The sequence below is a fragment of the Protopterus annectens genome, chromosome 7.part0 (assembly GCF_019279795.1).
Source record: "Protopterus annectens isolate FY-2018-M chromosome 7.part0, PAN1.0, whole genome shotgun sequence".
NCBI lineage: Eukaryota > Metazoa > Chordata > Ceratodontiformes > Protopteridae > Protopterus > Protopterus annectens.
Window position 1 is genome coordinate 1,050,512,458 of NC_056739.1, and position 18,385 is coordinate 1,050,530,842.

General features: G+C 41.4%; 1 protein-coding gene across 3 annotated transcripts in view; it reads left to right on the top strand.

The window, feature by feature from the left end:
* FANCD2 (FA complementation group D2) overlaps positions 1–18,385 on the top strand; it is a 1,694,389-nt gene that overhangs the window by 143,731 nt on the left and 1,532,273 nt on the right. For all 3 annotated transcript variants that reach the window (XM_044077594.1, XM_044077597.1, XM_044077595.1), the window contains exon 5: positions 9,423–9,526. In XM_044077594.1, the coding sequence (XP_043933529.1) occupies positions 9,423–9,526 (104 nt within the window). The remainder of the gene's footprint in view (positions 1–9,422; positions 9,527–18,385) is intronic.

The window sequence follows — 18,385 nt, forward strand, 5'->3', positions numbered from 1 at the left end:
TGTCTGGCAAGATTCTGCCCTGGAACTCCATGCAAGAAAGTCTGGAATACAGGTGCCTTCTCTTTTCCTTGGACAGGAATGTTCATGTATGCTTTTCCACTAATATCCAGAGTACTTATGAAGTTTCAAAAGGAATCCCCCAAGATCATTGTGGTGACTCCCTTCTGGCAAAGGTAGCAGTATTTCTCCCTTCCAGGGGCTGTTACCACTAGCTTCCTCACAGGATGGATCTACTCACACAAGCTGTTTGATATACCCTGAGCCCAATCACCTTCAACTAACTGCCTGGGATCTTCATTCAGTTTAAGCACCTATTTACCGAGGGTATTCAGTAGATACTAATGGAAGCAAGAAAAACTAGTACTAGAAAATTATATATTAGCAAATGGAAATGTTTTCTAGTTAGTACCAACAACATAACCAGCACCCATTTAGGGCTAGTTATTATTTGGTTTTGCAATATTTGTGGGAGTTACTATCCTATAGACCTTCTTATTCCTCCATCAAGGCTCATTTATTGTCCATTTCAGCAAGTCTGCCCATGGGTCCTCATCTTTCAATACATTCCCAATTTTAGAATGTCCAGTCCACCTACTGCATTCTTTGGAAAGTGGGAGGAAACCCTCACAAATACAGGGAGGACATTCATACTCCACACACAAGACACCCCAGCCAAGAATCAAATCGGGAAACCTCTTGTTGTGAGGCAACAACACTACTGTTATGCCACTGTGCCGCCCTTAAGCCAAACTATCCATCTCCACATTGTCTTTCTTGAACCTAAAAATGAGGGAGAAAAGATACCCCATACCTTAGATGTTCCCAGTCAACTCTGGTATATCTTCACTGAAGTAAATCTTTTGAATCATGTATTTCTTGTGAAGGTAAGAAGTGACAACCTTTTTCAAAACAGACAGTTTCCAAATGGTTTTCTAAGGCTATTACCTTTTGTTATACTGACCACAGTAAAACTATTCCAAACAGGATCAAGGCACACTCTGCCAGGGTGGGTCTATATTAGATCCGCGAAAGCTTAAAAAAGCGAACACTGATTGCTTGACCTTATGTAAGCAAAATCTTACAATCTTGAACTTGTCAGATCAGCGATTTTTTTTTTTTTTTTTTTTCCCTAGGGAAAAAAATCGCTGATCCAAAACGCATACACACAACACAAGCACACCAAACAAACAGAAATTCACTCACATAACACCAAAAATCTGACGCCTAACCCTACACTAAACTATGCACACACCACTAACTATCCACTTACCTTAACCCAAACCCTAACCCTAAGGTCCGTCACTATCGCACACTCACCTCACCGCTCCCTAACCCTAACTTACCTAAACCCACCCTAACTCTCACGTCCACACAATCGCACACATACCTAACCCGAGCCCTAACCCACCCTAACACTCACATCCACGCAATCGCACACTTACCTGAATCTGACCCGTAACTTTCCACCACAGCACTGAAAATACCGAAGCAACAGAAACGGCCAGCCGAATTCTTTCCCTAGGAAAAAATTTGAGTTTCTGTTGCTTCGATATTTTTAACTTTCGCTAAAATAAGGTTGATTAATCAGCGTTCGCTTGTTTAAGCGTTCGCTGATCAAATATAGACCCGCCAGGGTATTGGCTTCATGTGTGGCTTTTTTTTAGAAATGGTTGTATTCTGGAAGTATTCTACAGGTAACTTGGTCCTTTAGTGATACATTTACGAGGCATTTTAGGCTTGATTCCTTCTCTAGGTCTAGATCAGGTTTTTTTAGGGCCATTCTTCAGGAACTCCTGGAATCATTCTGCTTCCACCTTCAATATATAGTAAGCGTGGGTAATCTACTCGTATAGCTAAGGCTACTACAGCAGTGATCCGTGTGATAAGCATAGTACAGTTGTGTAAGTAAACTTACCATAACAGTATATGTTTGAATGATGGCTGCTACAGTAGCTGCTTAATCCCCCTTGTTTTTATGCCAGGTTGTGGACTTATTTTTTGTTATTCTAGGCATTGTCCTTTAAGGACTCTGCCTCCCTCTCTCTGTTGACATGAAAACTATAAAGGCCTTTACTCTTAAACCTTTCTTTTTAGTCAGTACAGCTCAAGCTCTCTGGCGGTCTGGGCACATGGAAGGTGCTGTGAAGCTTTGGAAGCCATCTTGGTGTTATTTCCTTTGCAGGATATAACCCATATAGCTAAGGCTATTGCAGCAGTGATCATTTGACAATTTGTTATGGTAAGTTTACTTGCACAACTGTACTTTTCTTTCCCATTAAAAATGAAAGTGTTCAAAATGAATGGGTTATTGGATGGATTCATGTGCAGTGCTCATTGAAGATTGTCTCCTTCTTGGGCTACTTCAGTTGTTGAGAAGTTAAAGCTGCTTATAACTTGATATTTTTTTTTTCTGTGCAGAGAGTTAGGAAGTAAGGGTGTCCTCTTTTAGATAATGGTGAGAGAAATTAATTTCATAGTATAATTGGGATGTTATGAAGGGATGAGTTGGTTAGAGTAAGACTGCATTCTATTAGAGACCTGAAGAAAGTTTTCCGACTGAGCTTTGTTGAAGTGGCCAGTAGTATGGAGAACATACAAACTGAGTTGTCATGTTTGACAGGATTCTTTGACACTAAAACTGGCTACAGATGGCGGTGCTTTTATGTGAAGTGGCTGTATGAGCATCTGAAAGCAACTGAACTAGGTAAACAGCAACGTATGTATTCGAGGTAAGACACCCAGGAGAATATACCAGACAAAGCATCAGTTAAGTGGCATGGAAATTAAGGAAAGAAAATGGAATTTAATGTTTTGTATGGAATTTTGGAAGGTATAGAAAAAATTGATCTTGATAGAATATGAAAAAAAGATGTAGTGGATTGTTTCTTGCAAATGACACTCTGGGTACAGCATTTGCCAATAGTAGAGAATGAAGTCCATTATTGAAAACCCCAAGGTCAAGTTTGATTGAATTTTTAACTTTTCATGACAAAGAGCAAATTTGTGGAAATTGTAGCAACCAGGCAAGAAAGCTGTTTGTCGAACATGATTACTCTTGGGTGAAGTTAAATATTTATACACTTTCTGTGGATACAGTGTGAGACTGTAAACCAAAAAAACTGAAATTAAGATTGTAATTTTCAACAATCAAAGTATTATGGGGGATGGCAGAGTGCTGGTTGGAGATGGTCTGGATGAAGCCATTGGGAATACAAGTTACTTAAGTGTAGACAGGACAGAATGTTGAGGACTGTTGAGCCAGGAGAAGTGGAAATTTTAAGAAAACCGAGAACGAGTAGGGAGAAGAAGTTACATTCAAGTGAGAAGAGATGTTGAAGTGCAAGGAATCTCTGCATATTGATTATGTACCTTGGAATTTGCCTCATGTGAACTGTATAATGTACACAGATGGCATGGTCATGATCAACTTGAACATAAGATCATCTGTTCAGAACAGAAAACTTCAGAAGGATTTTGAAATTATAGGGAACAGATTTTGTAAAAATACTGTCCATCGGTATGCAAAAACTATATGGTACTATTTTGCAGTCTAGAAAACTAAATGACTCTCTTCACTTCAGCATTACAGACCCTCTGGGCACCCCACTTGCTATGATTATTCAACGGAGAAGTGTGTAAGACTAATCTTAGACCAAACCATATTATTCCATCAGCTCGCACAGGCTGAGGTCAACAGAGTATTAATTCTGCTTAAAATATTATTCACAATATGTAACTTGTCAGTCACTGATTCTAAGCGAGCCATGTCTATAAAGGTACTCCTCCCCAGGTGGGAATACTGCTTTCCTTTTAACTGCATGCCTGTTTGCATACAATACTGTCCTCATTTAATCAGTTGAGAATAAAATATTTAATATTCATATACTAGCTAAAAGCACAAGCATCACTGTACTATTCTCATCTCAATCATTTACCTGTTACAGAATTACTTTATTGCTCCATACACATATCTACAAAATATTAAATGATGGCTATTCTCCACTACTTTTCAGATGGCTACAGTTAAGAAACCAATCATATGCTGTTTGAAATAATTATAGTATTCAGTTATACAGACCCCCATTTATGCTTGATATGTGTGAAAGATCTTTCTCCAAAATAGTTCCAGCTGTGTGGAGCAGTTTCCCAGAGAACATATAGACCAAATACTGACTTTAAGGAAAACAGTCTGAGACCATATGTTCAAAGAAAGTCTATGCAAGTGCTACAGAGACTTGGGCTGGCACAATCGTGGAATATTTCATGTGCAGGTTTAGTCTGTTTTGATGCTACATTAGGGCTACAAGAGTGATGCAAATATAATTATTCCCCTACTTTTTTTTTGGGGGGGGTATGCAACTTTCACAAGCTGATTGCTTGTGCATTCTGCTATAATAACATCTTGCAGCACTGCAAACTGTGCAGTATGCTTAGATAGATTTCTAAAAATATAATGAAGTTTAAATCCTTTACATATTATGTTAGTATATTTAAGCATAGTTATGCATTCTAGTAAATGTTGCTTAATGTTTTACTTGTTTAATGGTCACCCCTCAGCTATGTTCTGTACATGCAGTCTTTGTCAAATACCTTGTTTGTTTGTTGTTCAGTGTACCCCCTTATGTCTCTGTTGCACGTTTGTGAAACATGATGATTCATTGTCCAAGGTGGAATTTAGGTTCATTAGCATAAATATGGAGCAAACTGCTATGTAATTATATTTGTAACCAGTTTTCTATTTTAGATACCGGAACACTGAAGTCAAACTCAAAGGGAGAGTTTCTGCTAGAACTGAATCAACCACTTCTTAAGAGATAACCCACAGTAGGTACACTGTGGCTTGCATTGCTATAGTAAGGGGTATATTAGCAGAATCAGACAAGTGGAGATTACCTTAATGTTACAAGAGACATTCAACAGGGTAGTTACAGTGAGGAATGCTTAGTATTATGTTTGAGCACAGCATTTATGTGCAGTTGTAGTTGATTGTGACAATGAATCTGAGCATGTACAGCCATGATTGGGGATGGCAGCCTAATCCAGCAGGACAGCTCTCCCCCCAAGCCCCCACCCACTGCTTTGGTATCCTGTGTGCCACTGCATGGGACTGAGCAATGTTAAACACAATGAAGAGATACTGTCATTACATTTCATGACTGCGCTAGCCTGCAAAAGACACACTGAGCGTTTTTCCCCCCACCTACAGTGCTGCTTGCACAGATGTAACTGCAGGAGACATCTGTATGAGTTAACTTTGCCATCTTACCCTTGCTGCCACCGTGTCACGCACATAACAGTGGATTTTTGTGATCTATATCCCTGCACAGGTCATCCCCTGTGTGGCACATTCATGTCTAACCCAGTAATGATGTGAACCATGCTGCTGTCACTGTATATTTATAGTGATGACTGACTTAGTCTCAGTGGTTGAGAAGTTACACATTTTGAATGAGATTTTAAGCAGAGTTAATACCCTCTTGACCTCAGCTTGTGTGAGCTGATGGAATGATAGGGTTTGGTCTAAAATTAGTTCTAAACACTTCTCTGTTGAATAATGATAGTAAATGGGGTGCCCAGATGGTCTGTAATGCTGAAGTGAGGGGAATTGTTTAGTTTTCTAGACTGCTAAATAGCACCATATAGTTTTTGGCATACTGGTGGATAGTTTATTTTTACCCCACATAACCTTCCCAGTGTTATGTTTGTCTGTCCTCCTAGGTGTATGCATGTTTGCCAGAAGAAGCAGATGTAATGGATTGGAAAATTCTCAGCCCTCCAGATGTCTGTCTTCTTACAGGCATTCTGGGCACGTGGATGAAGCTTGTCAGGAAAAGGAGACACCCACCAGCCTTTGGGACTCTGTAGTGCATGATGTTATTGCTGTGGGTGGAAGAAACTGCATCACGCTGTAATATCATAAACATGGAAATGATTTAATGCAGAGGGCATGCAGCTTAGAGGTGGAAAGGACAGTGCCCATGGGTAACCATACCTCTAGTACAACACTCTGCAATGATAAGTCATTTGTGGTATCCATGTATAGCGACAGTGAGGTAATATACACCACAGCAAGAGGAGTGGGCTTAGGTTCCACATGCCGCATCTCATGGAGACCATCCAGGCCTGTAGCCTTAATGCATCATCTGTACAGCAACTCTGCTCAGCCTGACATTAGGAAGCTTGCACTGATCACTGTCTGTGACTGCCACTACATTTAATATTTTTATCACCCCATGGGGCACTAGGTATTGAGGGGAAAGCTCTGCCACTACATTTAATATTTTTATCACCCCATGGGGCACTAGGTATTGAGGGGAAAGCTCTACCACACAGTTAGACTATATTCTGTATCTACAAGGCAAGCCACTGCTTTAGGTTGGGCAGGTAAACAGGCTGAGATCATTACCTGTTCTAGGTGAGACAATGAAGCCAACATATGAAAATGTTCACAGCCGCAGGACGTACTAATGCTACCCATTTATTGGCCCTACACTTCCTGCCCAGGATGGCAGTATAGCCATCCCACACCTACCCTAGAGGATATACAGCAGCCCCGGTGGGGTGCTCCTCCATGAATGATAAAACCTCTTTTACTAATGGTCCTACAGTGACTGACTACTGCACTGCATCTAATATACAGATACCCGTTGTATGGCAGACTATCAGTAGAACACAGCATCGGTCACTGTCAGTGACTGTACCAGAGATGCAGGTGGCTGTTGAAGTCAAACAATATCTAGGTAGGCAGGGCTTTAGTCAAAGCACAGTCTACACAAGGCATTGCTTGTGGGGCCTGAAGCACATGGCCCAGCACTTCCAGAACATCTATGAGACCATGGAGTGCTGGGATGATGCAGTGATCAACCTTGTGCAGTGAGGGGTTGGTACCTGAAGTATCCATGATCACCTCCATACTGATGCTAGCAAATGCCACCTTCAGTGCCCTGTACTACAGTGTTACCAGTGTTTGCTGGCATCTGCATTCCTCTGGTGGCCTTAGTGGATGATCACTGCAGGGAACGCATTCTGCACCTGCTACTGTTGGAGTAATGACATGCCCATACCAACAACCATCTGGCAGCATCACAGTACTCCTTAGGGTGGAGTGGTGTACATCTCCCTAGAGGTTCTGCCTTATTTGTATTTGGGGTGGGTGGCCATCTGGGCCAGCATTGTCGAATATGTAACAGGTGTCTTGCTGAACAGACCTGCAGTGCTTCCTGCACAGCTTCTCATGGTATTGACCCTACTTTATGAACCTGTAATGACGCCTCCATTCACTCAACAGAGGATATTGTCTTTGACATTGATAGCACCAATTTCTATGATCCCCATCTCAACATTTAACAGTAGCTGCTCGCTCCCTTGTAGTGTAGACTGCCTTGTGTCCTTGTCTCCCTGGACATCTGTGATAATGTTGACAGCTGTGACCCACATTACCTTCTCTTCTATGTGTAGGTGGAGATGTCTACACAGTGTGACTCAATTATGCATTGTCCAGCAGAACCACTGGATAACACTGCATGCATCATTTTCTTATTTGTGATTTTGCACTACGTGTGTGTGTGTGTGTGTGTGTGTGTGTGTGTGTGTGTGTGGTGTTGGACTATAACAGCTGATTAGACATGATCACTATGTTGCCTTATACTGTTCACAATTACATCTTAAGGATTTCTGCAGATGCTGCTTGTCATTTGATGACACCCTCACCAGTACTGAATGATGTGCTTGTGGTTGCAGTGGGTCCTTCTGCTGCTGTAATAGATGGTCACAGTGATGCTGGCTGATCTGCCTGTTTCCAAAGGATTATGTTATGAAGCATGCTGTGATGGAAGCATATTGTAGTTTCCTCTCAGTTGCGTCTTGGCAGCCAAAGTGGGATTTAAGCAGACTGCGAACATGTTCTTCAGCAGTCCAAGTTTAAACATGAGTGGTATTACATTGCTGTTTGACTGTACTTCGGGGGGGGGGGTGGTGTACAGGCATTGGCAACTGGAGCTCCAGGGGCTGTCCTGAGTCACCTGCAACACTGTAGACACATGGGTGAGTGAAACCTGAGTACATACTATTTGTGATTGTAGATATGGGGGTGCACAAGTGTGCCTACACTTGCTTACTAGGTGGCCGTATTGCAGGTTGTAATGCAGGAAGCAGCGACAGAATGACGTGTAGCATATGAAGGAATAATGTCCACTCCTGGGAAACTGCATAGACGCATGGGTTGTTAGCCCTGTGAAGTGCACACTACCTGACAGTTGATGGAATGGTAGTCCTTCCTGTGGATCAAGTATAGTCCATGGACTTTGCTTGGGGACTTTATTACCACATTGGTGCAATCTGTGACAGCTGTTGGATATAAAATGAATAGAACGTTATTTTAATGTGAAATGTGACTAACATCTGTTCCTTAGATATGCATTGTATATTTTTTCTAACTGTAATCACAGTTCATGCTGACACAGGATGATTGTGTAGTGGACATAACCCATCCTTGAATATGTGACAAAATGTTCTGTATGAATTCTGATACATCGGGAAACATAATGAATTTTTTAACAGATAATATCTGCGTTGACAAGTGTGCTTTTATATGCAAGATAGACAAGGGCATGAAATGGAGCATTTTGTTTACTTGCATGAAACAGCTGAAACTTCATAATTTTACTTGCCTGGTAACAAGTGACAAATGTATGAGCTTTTTGGGCAGTCATTTCTAGTCTGTCTTGTATGTAGGAGCCTAATTTTAGTTTTGTTACTGTTTTTAGATGTTGAAATTTGCCTCCGCTCTGATTAAAGTCAATTTGCTATAAACCTGTTTACTACTGAACAAGGTTTTAGTTATGTATCTTCAGATGAGGCAAATGTTTTTTTTACTTTTATTTTCATTTTTTCCAGTTTTATGCTGACTGCCACCCAGTGGTGTGAACATTGGTTCTACATGATTTTTAGTGTTGAAGTGATACCCTAGCCACATGTGTAAAAGTGTGAAAAAGGGTTTATGGAGGGATGCATGGATTTTACTTTTGCAGTTACCCATCTTAGTGTTGATATTTGCTTGTGCAGTTGAGAATAAAATATTTAATATTTGTAGGTTCAGTTTAGCAGTCATGGGGCTTCTGTGATATATTTTTGTCATCTATTTGATAAAAGTTTTCTAAGAATGTAGCTGATCTCAAGCCACTGGGCCGCATGTATAGACTTAAAAAACCCTGGATGATGCAAGTTTCCATGGGATTTCCACTCTGACAATACAGTTATGTAGCACAGTCTGTTTATTGCACAGTCCTATGTCAAAGCTGTGGGGCTGTTCTTATGCACTAACTGAATGTGAGAAAATGTGATGGTCTTCATATGAGAATCTGGAAACTGAATACTTATAATTTAGCATGCTGGTTACACCGTTGTCCTTATACTCTTCTTAGGTTATTCAGGAGTTTGTGAGTGGACTGGAAGCTCACATAGAAACCTCAGACAAGTTCAAGAATTGTCTCCTACCCTGTGGACATGGACATGATGCAGATGCTGGGTAACCTGTGAATTTTGTTTTAATTTCAAAGATTCATATATGAAAGACTTAGCCCACATAATTTGTGTAAACAGCTTTGTTGTGTTAAGCTATCTTTACTTTGCAAGGATAAGAACATTTTTATACTATTTATCTTGATAAATTTATTTTCATGCAAATGCCGATAACATTTTGCAACTAGAAAGTGTTGGAGGCAGTTGTATGTTAAGGGAAGACCACTCTTGGCAAATTTTGTTTAATATACTTCACTGTTTCAGTCAGTGTCTCTTTTTTAGTGGCATACACCAAACTACATTGATGTTTGCCTGTATATTTGTTAATGTGAAAAATGCCAGTGGACAGAGGTCATATTCCAAGAATTTCACACTTGGTAACCTACATTTGATTTTGTACACTTTTTTTGTTTAGCAATTCCCAATCCTCTCCTCTGGCAATAACTCACTCATTCAGTGATTCAACTCACCAGCCATCCTCTTCCCAAAAAGTATTCCTATTTCCATGTAAAACTTTCATGGTTGTACAAACCCTTTGATACCACAGACAGACTGTTTTTCTACCTGAAACACTCTGCTTTGATCTAGGGCTCCAAGTAAACTATATTGGCTTGATTCAGTAAAAAGAGCATTTAGACTTTGAGGGCAGCAGGTGAGCAATGGGGCCAGGTCATCGTCAAATGACAGTAGCAGCCTGAACCATCCTGTGCAGTCTCCTGCATCTTAGCAATGTTGTCAACCCCTGTCACTGCAGTTTTCTCCCCAAGGGGAAATAACTGGAGGAGTAAAACCTTGGCTTGCTGGAAACTTCTGTTCTGTACAGGCATGGTGTAAGTCATGCTTTTTGGTGTTTCTGCATTTCCCAACTCAGTCTGTAATAAACCTGTATAACATGCACCTGAATTTAGAACTACAGTTCTTATTAAATAAGATGTGAAAGCTTTGTCATTGAAAAAAGCTTTGGATTATCAGAAAGAAGTCTAAGCAATGTTTGAAGAAAAGTCATCAGCTGCCGATTTATCATGAGACACTTTGTCTGTGGAAAAAAATGAGTGGTTTAAGTTCTTATTATTCTCCAATTCCCAACCCATGGGCAATAGAAGGGGGGCAGATGGAAAGTTTGACCTTCTGCTGATAGAAATTCAGAAAGATAAACAATTCCTAACTTCAGTATATTCTTTGAACAAACAATAAAGTAAAAGACCTAGAGTTGGCTGTTGCTTTCCACTGGATAAACTGCAGGCATTAACAACAGACATGGCTGAGCTAAAAAATAAACGTCAGTCAACAGAAGATACACTGGAATACTTTGAAGCTAAGCTTACTGATTTTGAAGATTGTGCTAAATGTAAAACTGTCAGCTTTTTGGAGATTCTTGACTGCTTGGAAACAGGAGATGGTGAAGCTTTCATTACCTAGTCATTGTCCAAATGATTTGGAATCCTAATGAACGAGATGTGTATAAACTGGATGAACAAAACTTTTTTCCCGGGCACATTTAAGAGTTATGCCATTTCTTAGTTCAATTTGCCATCTTTGAATTAAAGGAGAGAATCCTGTCTGCACTTTGATCCCAAGGTAAGATTATCTGAGAAAACGGGACTTGAATGTACTGTATGTGAACCACAAATTTTTTGCAGAGACTAAGGTCAAACATATAGCCTTTCATCTGATGATTAATCTTGTGTATGGCAAACAAATGGAATTTTGGGATCATCCACCCATCTTTGTTAAAGATGTGTTTTCCAGGTTGTCCCTTATTGTTTTATTCCCTGGAAGATGCACCTTTTTAACTATGATGCTCAGCAATTTCAGGAGATGAGTCCTGCATGGGTACTACAGGCAACAGATCTTGACTGTGAATGACATGGCACAAAGGTCAATGTCAAAACAAAAGGTACTTTTCCAGCTGTTCAAAAAAGAATTATTGATAGACAAAAAGTGGCATTCGCCGCTAACTAGTATGAGCCCGGAGTTGGTGTTTGGAGAGTTCTATGGGGATATAAGTGATGTTACCTTTTGTCATAGATTTGTGATCTAAAAGTGATGGAGTTATTACCAACAAAGAGAACTGTTAGCTATACTGAATTATAGGGGGAGCCCCTCTGAAAACAGTACTCCTGTTTAAGCACCTGAGACAGTTACAACCTTTACTTTGCTTGTCTAAGCTTCAAGAGTGTTATTGGCAGAAAAGAGCCTTTCCTAGACAAGGTCCTGCTATTTGGAATCACCTCTTCATGAAATAAAAACCCAGGATACAACTGAGGCCTTTAAACATACTGTCAACGGCCATCTTCCTAAGGCAGCCTAGTGTTTCTGCTATCATGACAATCGTTAATATCAGGTAACAGTTGAAGCTAACAATACTATAGATATCAATATCCTTGTATTTGAATTCTTGTATTGCTCTAAACTTTAACAGACGTTGCCCTAGAGACATAGGCAGACTGGTGAATCAGGGATTTTACAGTCCATGCACTGAGAAATCCTGTCAGCTCTCCTGAAGGGTTGCCTGGCTGCCACACTCTGGAGGTAGTCTAAGGGGAGGGAGCTTATACCCTGCACTCTCAAGCCTTACAGATCCATGAGATATGTGGAAGCTGAGGAGAATCACCAGAGGCTGCTCTATTCCCCTTATGATGGCCTCTCTTTACCCTGGGCCAGTAATTATAGGTTCATAGGTTCATAGGTTTATACTAGGCTATCTGCCCTAAGGCATTTATAAGCCTAGCCCAAATTTTTGTGGCTTACGCCACCCCTTATATGAAAAAATACTGTGCCCATTAGTTTGTTGTGCCTCTGTCCAGCAGTGACACAGAGATGATTCCCGGGGTAAACCTACGATCTCCCATCCACAGGTCTAGATTTCTCTTGAACAGAGTCAGCGAGGTGCTCTGCCTCACATGGACCGGGATTTTATTCCACAGCATAGGGAGTCTCTGAGTGATAAATCTATCCCTCCAGCACGTCCTATTTATATCCGTGCTAAGGTTTAAGTCGCTTGCTCTAGTGGTTTTGGTGGATTTGGATTGTTTGAGGTGGAGCATGTCCATTAATTCCGGGTTGGACATGGCCTTGTATGTCAGGCACATGTCACCTCTGAGCAGACGGTATGCGACTGAATAGAGCTGGAGTTTCTTCAATCTGGCAGCATATGACAGATTTTGGAGTCACTTTATCCTTTTGGTGAGGAACTTTTGGGGTCTCTCCAATTGCTGCAGATGTCGGGTGAGATGCATCCCGAATGGGGCATTGTACTCGATCATTGGTCTGATAAGTGAAGAGTACAGGGAACAATAACCTCACTAGATCTGGATGTGAATCCCTTCATGATCAGGTGGGCAATGTAGAAGGTCTTTCTAACCACTTTAGCAATGTGAGTGTCAAAAGAAAGGCCACTGTCAACCTGGGTCCCCAGGTCCCTGATAACCTCTTCTGTGCTTAGTGGATTGCCACCTATATGGTAGCTTGGGGTTACCTTGTTTTTCCCGAAGGGTATGACTATACATTTTTTGGCGTTTAACTTCAGGCCATGGCTCTGGCACCAGCTATCTGTTTCTGTGAGTCCCTTCTGAAGGATATCCGTGTCTGATGCACTTTCCACTATGGCGCCCAGTTTGCAGTCGTCTGCAAACTTTGTCAGCCAAAGTCCTCCTATGTTGGCCTGTACTTCTGAGAAGTAGATGCCAAACAATAGGGGGCCAGGGACCGAGCCCTGTGGGACACCACTTGTGACTGGCTTGGAGTCTGACACAGCGCCAGCAACTCTAACCCTGTGGGTTCTGTCCTTAAGCCAGTTTGCAACCCATCTTGTGACATATGGGTTTACATTTAAGCTGGTAAGTTTTTCTACAATACCCGAGTGGGGTATTGTGTCGAAAGCCTTTGCAAGGTCAAGGTAGGCTGTATGGACTGCCTTTCCCTCATCAATGGCCTTGGTGACTGTTTCGAAGAAGTCGACCAAGTTCAAAAGGCATGATCTTCCCTTGACAAAGCCAAACTGGGTCGGGTCCAATGTCTGCAAGTCCCCTATATCTTTGTTTATGAGCTCCATTATGATCCTCTCCATAGCTTTGCAGACTAGACTTGTTAAGCTTATGGGGCGGTAATTACCAGGGTCCGTAGAGGCGCCGCCTTTGTGGAGTGGGACAACAGTTGCCGTACGCCACTCCTTGGGCACGTATCCTGTGGTAAGGCTGAGATTAAACAGCTGCCTTATGTGCGGGTTTAATTCCTCATTTAGCTCGTGTAGCACACAGCCGGGGACACCATCTGGTCCCATTGATGCTGTGTTTTTAGCTTTAGAGAGAGCAGCTTTCACCTGCGCATTTGAGATGTCCGGGAGGCTACACTCGGCTGGGATAGTTATCTCTCCTTTAGGGGGGCAATCCTCACCACTGACACCGGTGAGAGATGGTCACTAAAAACAGTTATGACAAAAGGAGATACTGCCAGAACAGCTAGCTGGAATTTTGTAAATAATTATATGTCATTGGTGAATGTCGAAATGGTTTATATAAGATGCTTGTGTTACAAATGTATTAGAACTGTATGTTATGTGTATATCAAACTACTCTGTACATATGTTTGTGTTGAAAAGGCATTTTGTAAAGTGCTTGTGCTTAAAATGTATTCACAGTGTGCCCTACTGGAAGAGAGCAGAAGTGTACATGCACTACTGTAGCTGTTTAAATGTATATGTCAACAGAGGAAACTGGAGGGGTAACTTCAGTTCAGCAAACTTTAGAAAAATAGCTGAAATTAAATTACTTTATAGGCTATGCAGTAAAGAGGCTATATCTCAAGTTTTCAATGCAACTCGAAACACAAAGGCTGTACTGAGAAGCTTTCTGCATTGTCCTTGGAGTGAACTAATTGCTACTTTTGAAGCATGAAGGAATGCAATTATTTTATGACTTCCAGCATCTGCCAAAGATCTGAGGAAAAGCTGTTGTCTGTATAGTTTTACAGGTAGATGCTAAATGCTGCCAGTTTCTAGCAATGGGGGTTTTGACCTGGGAACTAGATGTCAGATGACCAGAAAGGATGTCCTCCTGCAAGCTATCCCAGTAGTAATTTAGGTATTAATTTGAGAAGTCTCTTAGTGAGACAGAGCATTCTGTCTTGACTTGACAACAGCAATAAGAACCATTCGCCACATCTGCCTTGCTCTAATAAAGTAAATTTCTAGGCGACAGTATAATTCTCTTAGATACAGTCAGGAATATAGTGAAGTTTAGTTTAGAGGTTTTTCTTTTTTTGTGTGAGCCTGCACTGCAATATTATTATTTTAAATATTTCCTGTGGTTTTGAATGCTGATATTACTGTGAATATATATTTAATATTGTCTTTTTTTATTATTAAATATATTTAAATCTTTCATTGTGGCTGATCTTTGTAGAGATACTTAAGTTTTGAGAGTACTTGCATATTTATGTGGTGACACTGTCTGGGCCATTCTTAACAGCCTTGCTCTTGGTCAAACTGCCATTTGCATTAATATTAATATTATACAGAAAGATTGAACACCCTTTGTTAAAGGCCTTAAGGTAGCGGACAGAAGGGTTCTGGTGGCAGTGAAAACTACCTTATAGTCTGGGCAAAAAGGGGCATAGCTAGTAAACCTATGCCAGCCTTTCCCAGGTGTGTGTGTGCATATTAAACCTCAAAGTGTGTGTGTGTGTGTGTGTGTGTGTGTGTGTGTGTGTGTGTGTGTGTGTGTGTGTGTGTGTTTGTGAGCTACTTGGTCAGGGACACGAAGCACTGGTTGGACAGAGAGGGTGCTGGAGGTCTTGGCTTGGTCACTCAACTGAGATCTCAACTCTATAGCTGTGCCACTGAGGAGTCTTATTGCAGATCTGGAGGAAGAGTGAGAAAGCAGCCCCGGATTGACTGTGGTGTCTGTGTGCTCTTAAGGAAAATTGCACTTGATGCAGAGAGCTGCATCTGGAAATACTATGTGTACCTGTTATTCTCCCAGTGAACAGCCCCCATTGTTGAGGATTGAGGCTCCTTGATTACTGGTCCAGTGGAGGGTCGTCACAACATGAATGAATTTACACAGTATTTTTAAATGCAGCTCTCTGCATCAAACACAATTTCCCCATTGAGCACACAGGGAACATGCTCCACTGGGACTAGACTCTCTGTCTCTCCAGATCCTAAACAAGAATCACTTTGTAGCACTGTGTCCCAGTTCCAAGTAGCTGACACACCCACACCTGGGTATTTGATTTTCATATACAGACAGACACACACAGACACACACAGACACACACAGACACATACACACACACACACACACACACACACACACACACACACACACACACACACACACACACACACACGCGCGCTCCTGGGAAAGGCCGGTACAGATTTACTTGCTGTGTACCCCGTCTGCCAGACTATAAGGTAACCTTGCTGCCTCCAGTCATCTACTGTCAGGCTCTTATAAGGGTATCTAATTATACTGAGTAAAATCAATAGTAACATAAGTGGTAGAGTGTAGCCAAAGCAGCCAGGCTTTTCGGAGTGGCCAAGGTGTCACTAAAATAAGCACAGGTACTCTCAAGACATTAAAAGTATTCTCTAAAAGGCCAGCCACAATGAAAGGTATAAAAATATTTATTATTAAATAATAAAATACAAAACATGAGAATACTAAATATCAAAGTGCAATTAACATCAGAGTTTCACTCACAGGAGAAATAAAAACACAGTTGGACAGATTCAAACAGATGCAGAAAAAAATAATACTCAACTAATATTACTGTACTTCCTGACTGTCTAAAGAATAACAGTTCCCTAGCTAACTTAATTAATACAGTAAGGCAAAATTGGATGCTGAGATGCTTCTTCATCACCTTGCCTTGTGGAAGGTTCTAACAGACTGAACTGAACAACTGCTACTAACTGAACTGTAAAAAACTGTCATAGAGTTTTATATCAGGTTCCAAAGAAAACAAAACGAGCTACTGTACGAGTTCCATCCTCCCAGTGCTGTTTATGGAATGACATCACATTTGATCACTTGTGTCTATATTATTACATCAACAGCTTAGGTTGTCGAATGCAAAATCATCAACACCTAAGCGTCAAAACCTAAAAACAGCGAATGGCCAAATCATCAAATTCTTTCCTAGAGAAAGAATTCACTTGGCCATTCGCAAGTGCGCACCCCCCACCCCCCCTAACTAAATATACCAACTCCAAGACCGCTCTACATTGGGGAAAGGGCAAATCCCTGAGAATGGCCACGTGAGTTCTTTCCCGAGGAAAGAATTTGATTATGTGGCCATTCGCTATTTTAAGTGTTCGCTTAGGTGTCGATGAATACGCATTCGACAGCCTAAGCTGTTGACAAATCAATAGGGAACCGATACCTGACTATGATACAATTCACATTCAGACCTTTATAAGATCTGTTGCAGTATTTGAAAATTATAGAACAATTTCAAAAACTTATACTCTTTCCTTACATAATTCTTTGTTTAAACATAAACATTTATCAGTTATAACAACACTGTTTATACATTTTAACACAAGCATCTGTACAAGTCAGTGTGATAGTCAAATGACACAACATTATTTATAAAGCTCCAGCTAACTATGCTGGCATAATGTTACACATGCACTGCCCTATTCCCCCGGCACAGATGGCAATACCTCACATTGTCACACCCCTCCACAGATAAAGAGAATTCCCAATGTACCTCCTAGTTAAATGAAATCTCCAGGAGCAGAAGTAAAAAAGCTGCTAGAAAAAATGTCATCCAACAGGTCCCCCCAGACCAGTTAGGAACCGCAGTCTAGTTCAGGTTCTTTTTAGTTCTGAAAAAAATATGGGACTTCAGACCAGTCTTGGACCTAACTTACCTCAATCACTTTGTGAAACAAAGTTCTGAATAGTCACATTCAGTCCCTTCTACTACTTCTGCGAAGGTATGACTGGATGTGCTTGATAGTTTTCCAAGATCACTACTATCATGTCAAGATAGCAAGCAGTCCAGGAAATTTCCCCATTTCTAGCTAGGAGCCTATTATTTTCAGTTCAAGGCACTGCCCATTGGTCTCATCACAGCCCCCCCCCCTCAGGTGTTTGCCAAATGCATGGCAATGACAGCAGCCTATCTCAGATGCCACTCCAACCAGGGATCTACTGTTTCAACAGAGGGACTTCTAGGTCCACTTTGCCCCACAGTTGGATAATTAAAGTCAACCAGACAGAGAGTCAGTTAACCTCAACACAACAGATAAAGTTCATTGAGTGCAACCTGTATACAACATGTCTTAGCCAGACTCCCACATTCCAGATTATCATCCCTGCATCAAGTGGCTTATCCGGTTCTTCATCACCCCTCTCCTCCTGCAAGACTTATTCTCATGCTGTTACGCTTAATGGCCTCTTCCATGACACTGGCTCCTTTAGTAAGATATTGCATGAGAGTTCTACAATAGACCCTGTTAGTTCAATGGTCCTTGATGTGTCAGCCACTGCATATACAGTCATCTCACACCAATTTGCAGGAGTGACATCAGTTGTTGGTTGACCTCCCCAGTGGCTTTAGGTGGTCAACCTTTCTCCCCACCACTTCCAGTGGCAAAAGTAACCTTGGCTGCACCCCTTCTGGGGTGGTGTTGGGGGGCATTTCAAAGGGAAGACAGTTCAAGGTTCTTGGTCACCTGTAGAGGCCAGTCTTCTCATCAGTGTCGTGGAGATGAGGGAAGTCCTCCTAGCATTGCAGGCCTTTCAGAGCTCCCTCCCCGAGGGTGTGATCTCCATCCAGAAGGGCAACATGGCAGTAGTTAGTCTGGTATATCAACAAATGGGTGGAACCAGTTCATATTGATTTTGCCGGAAAG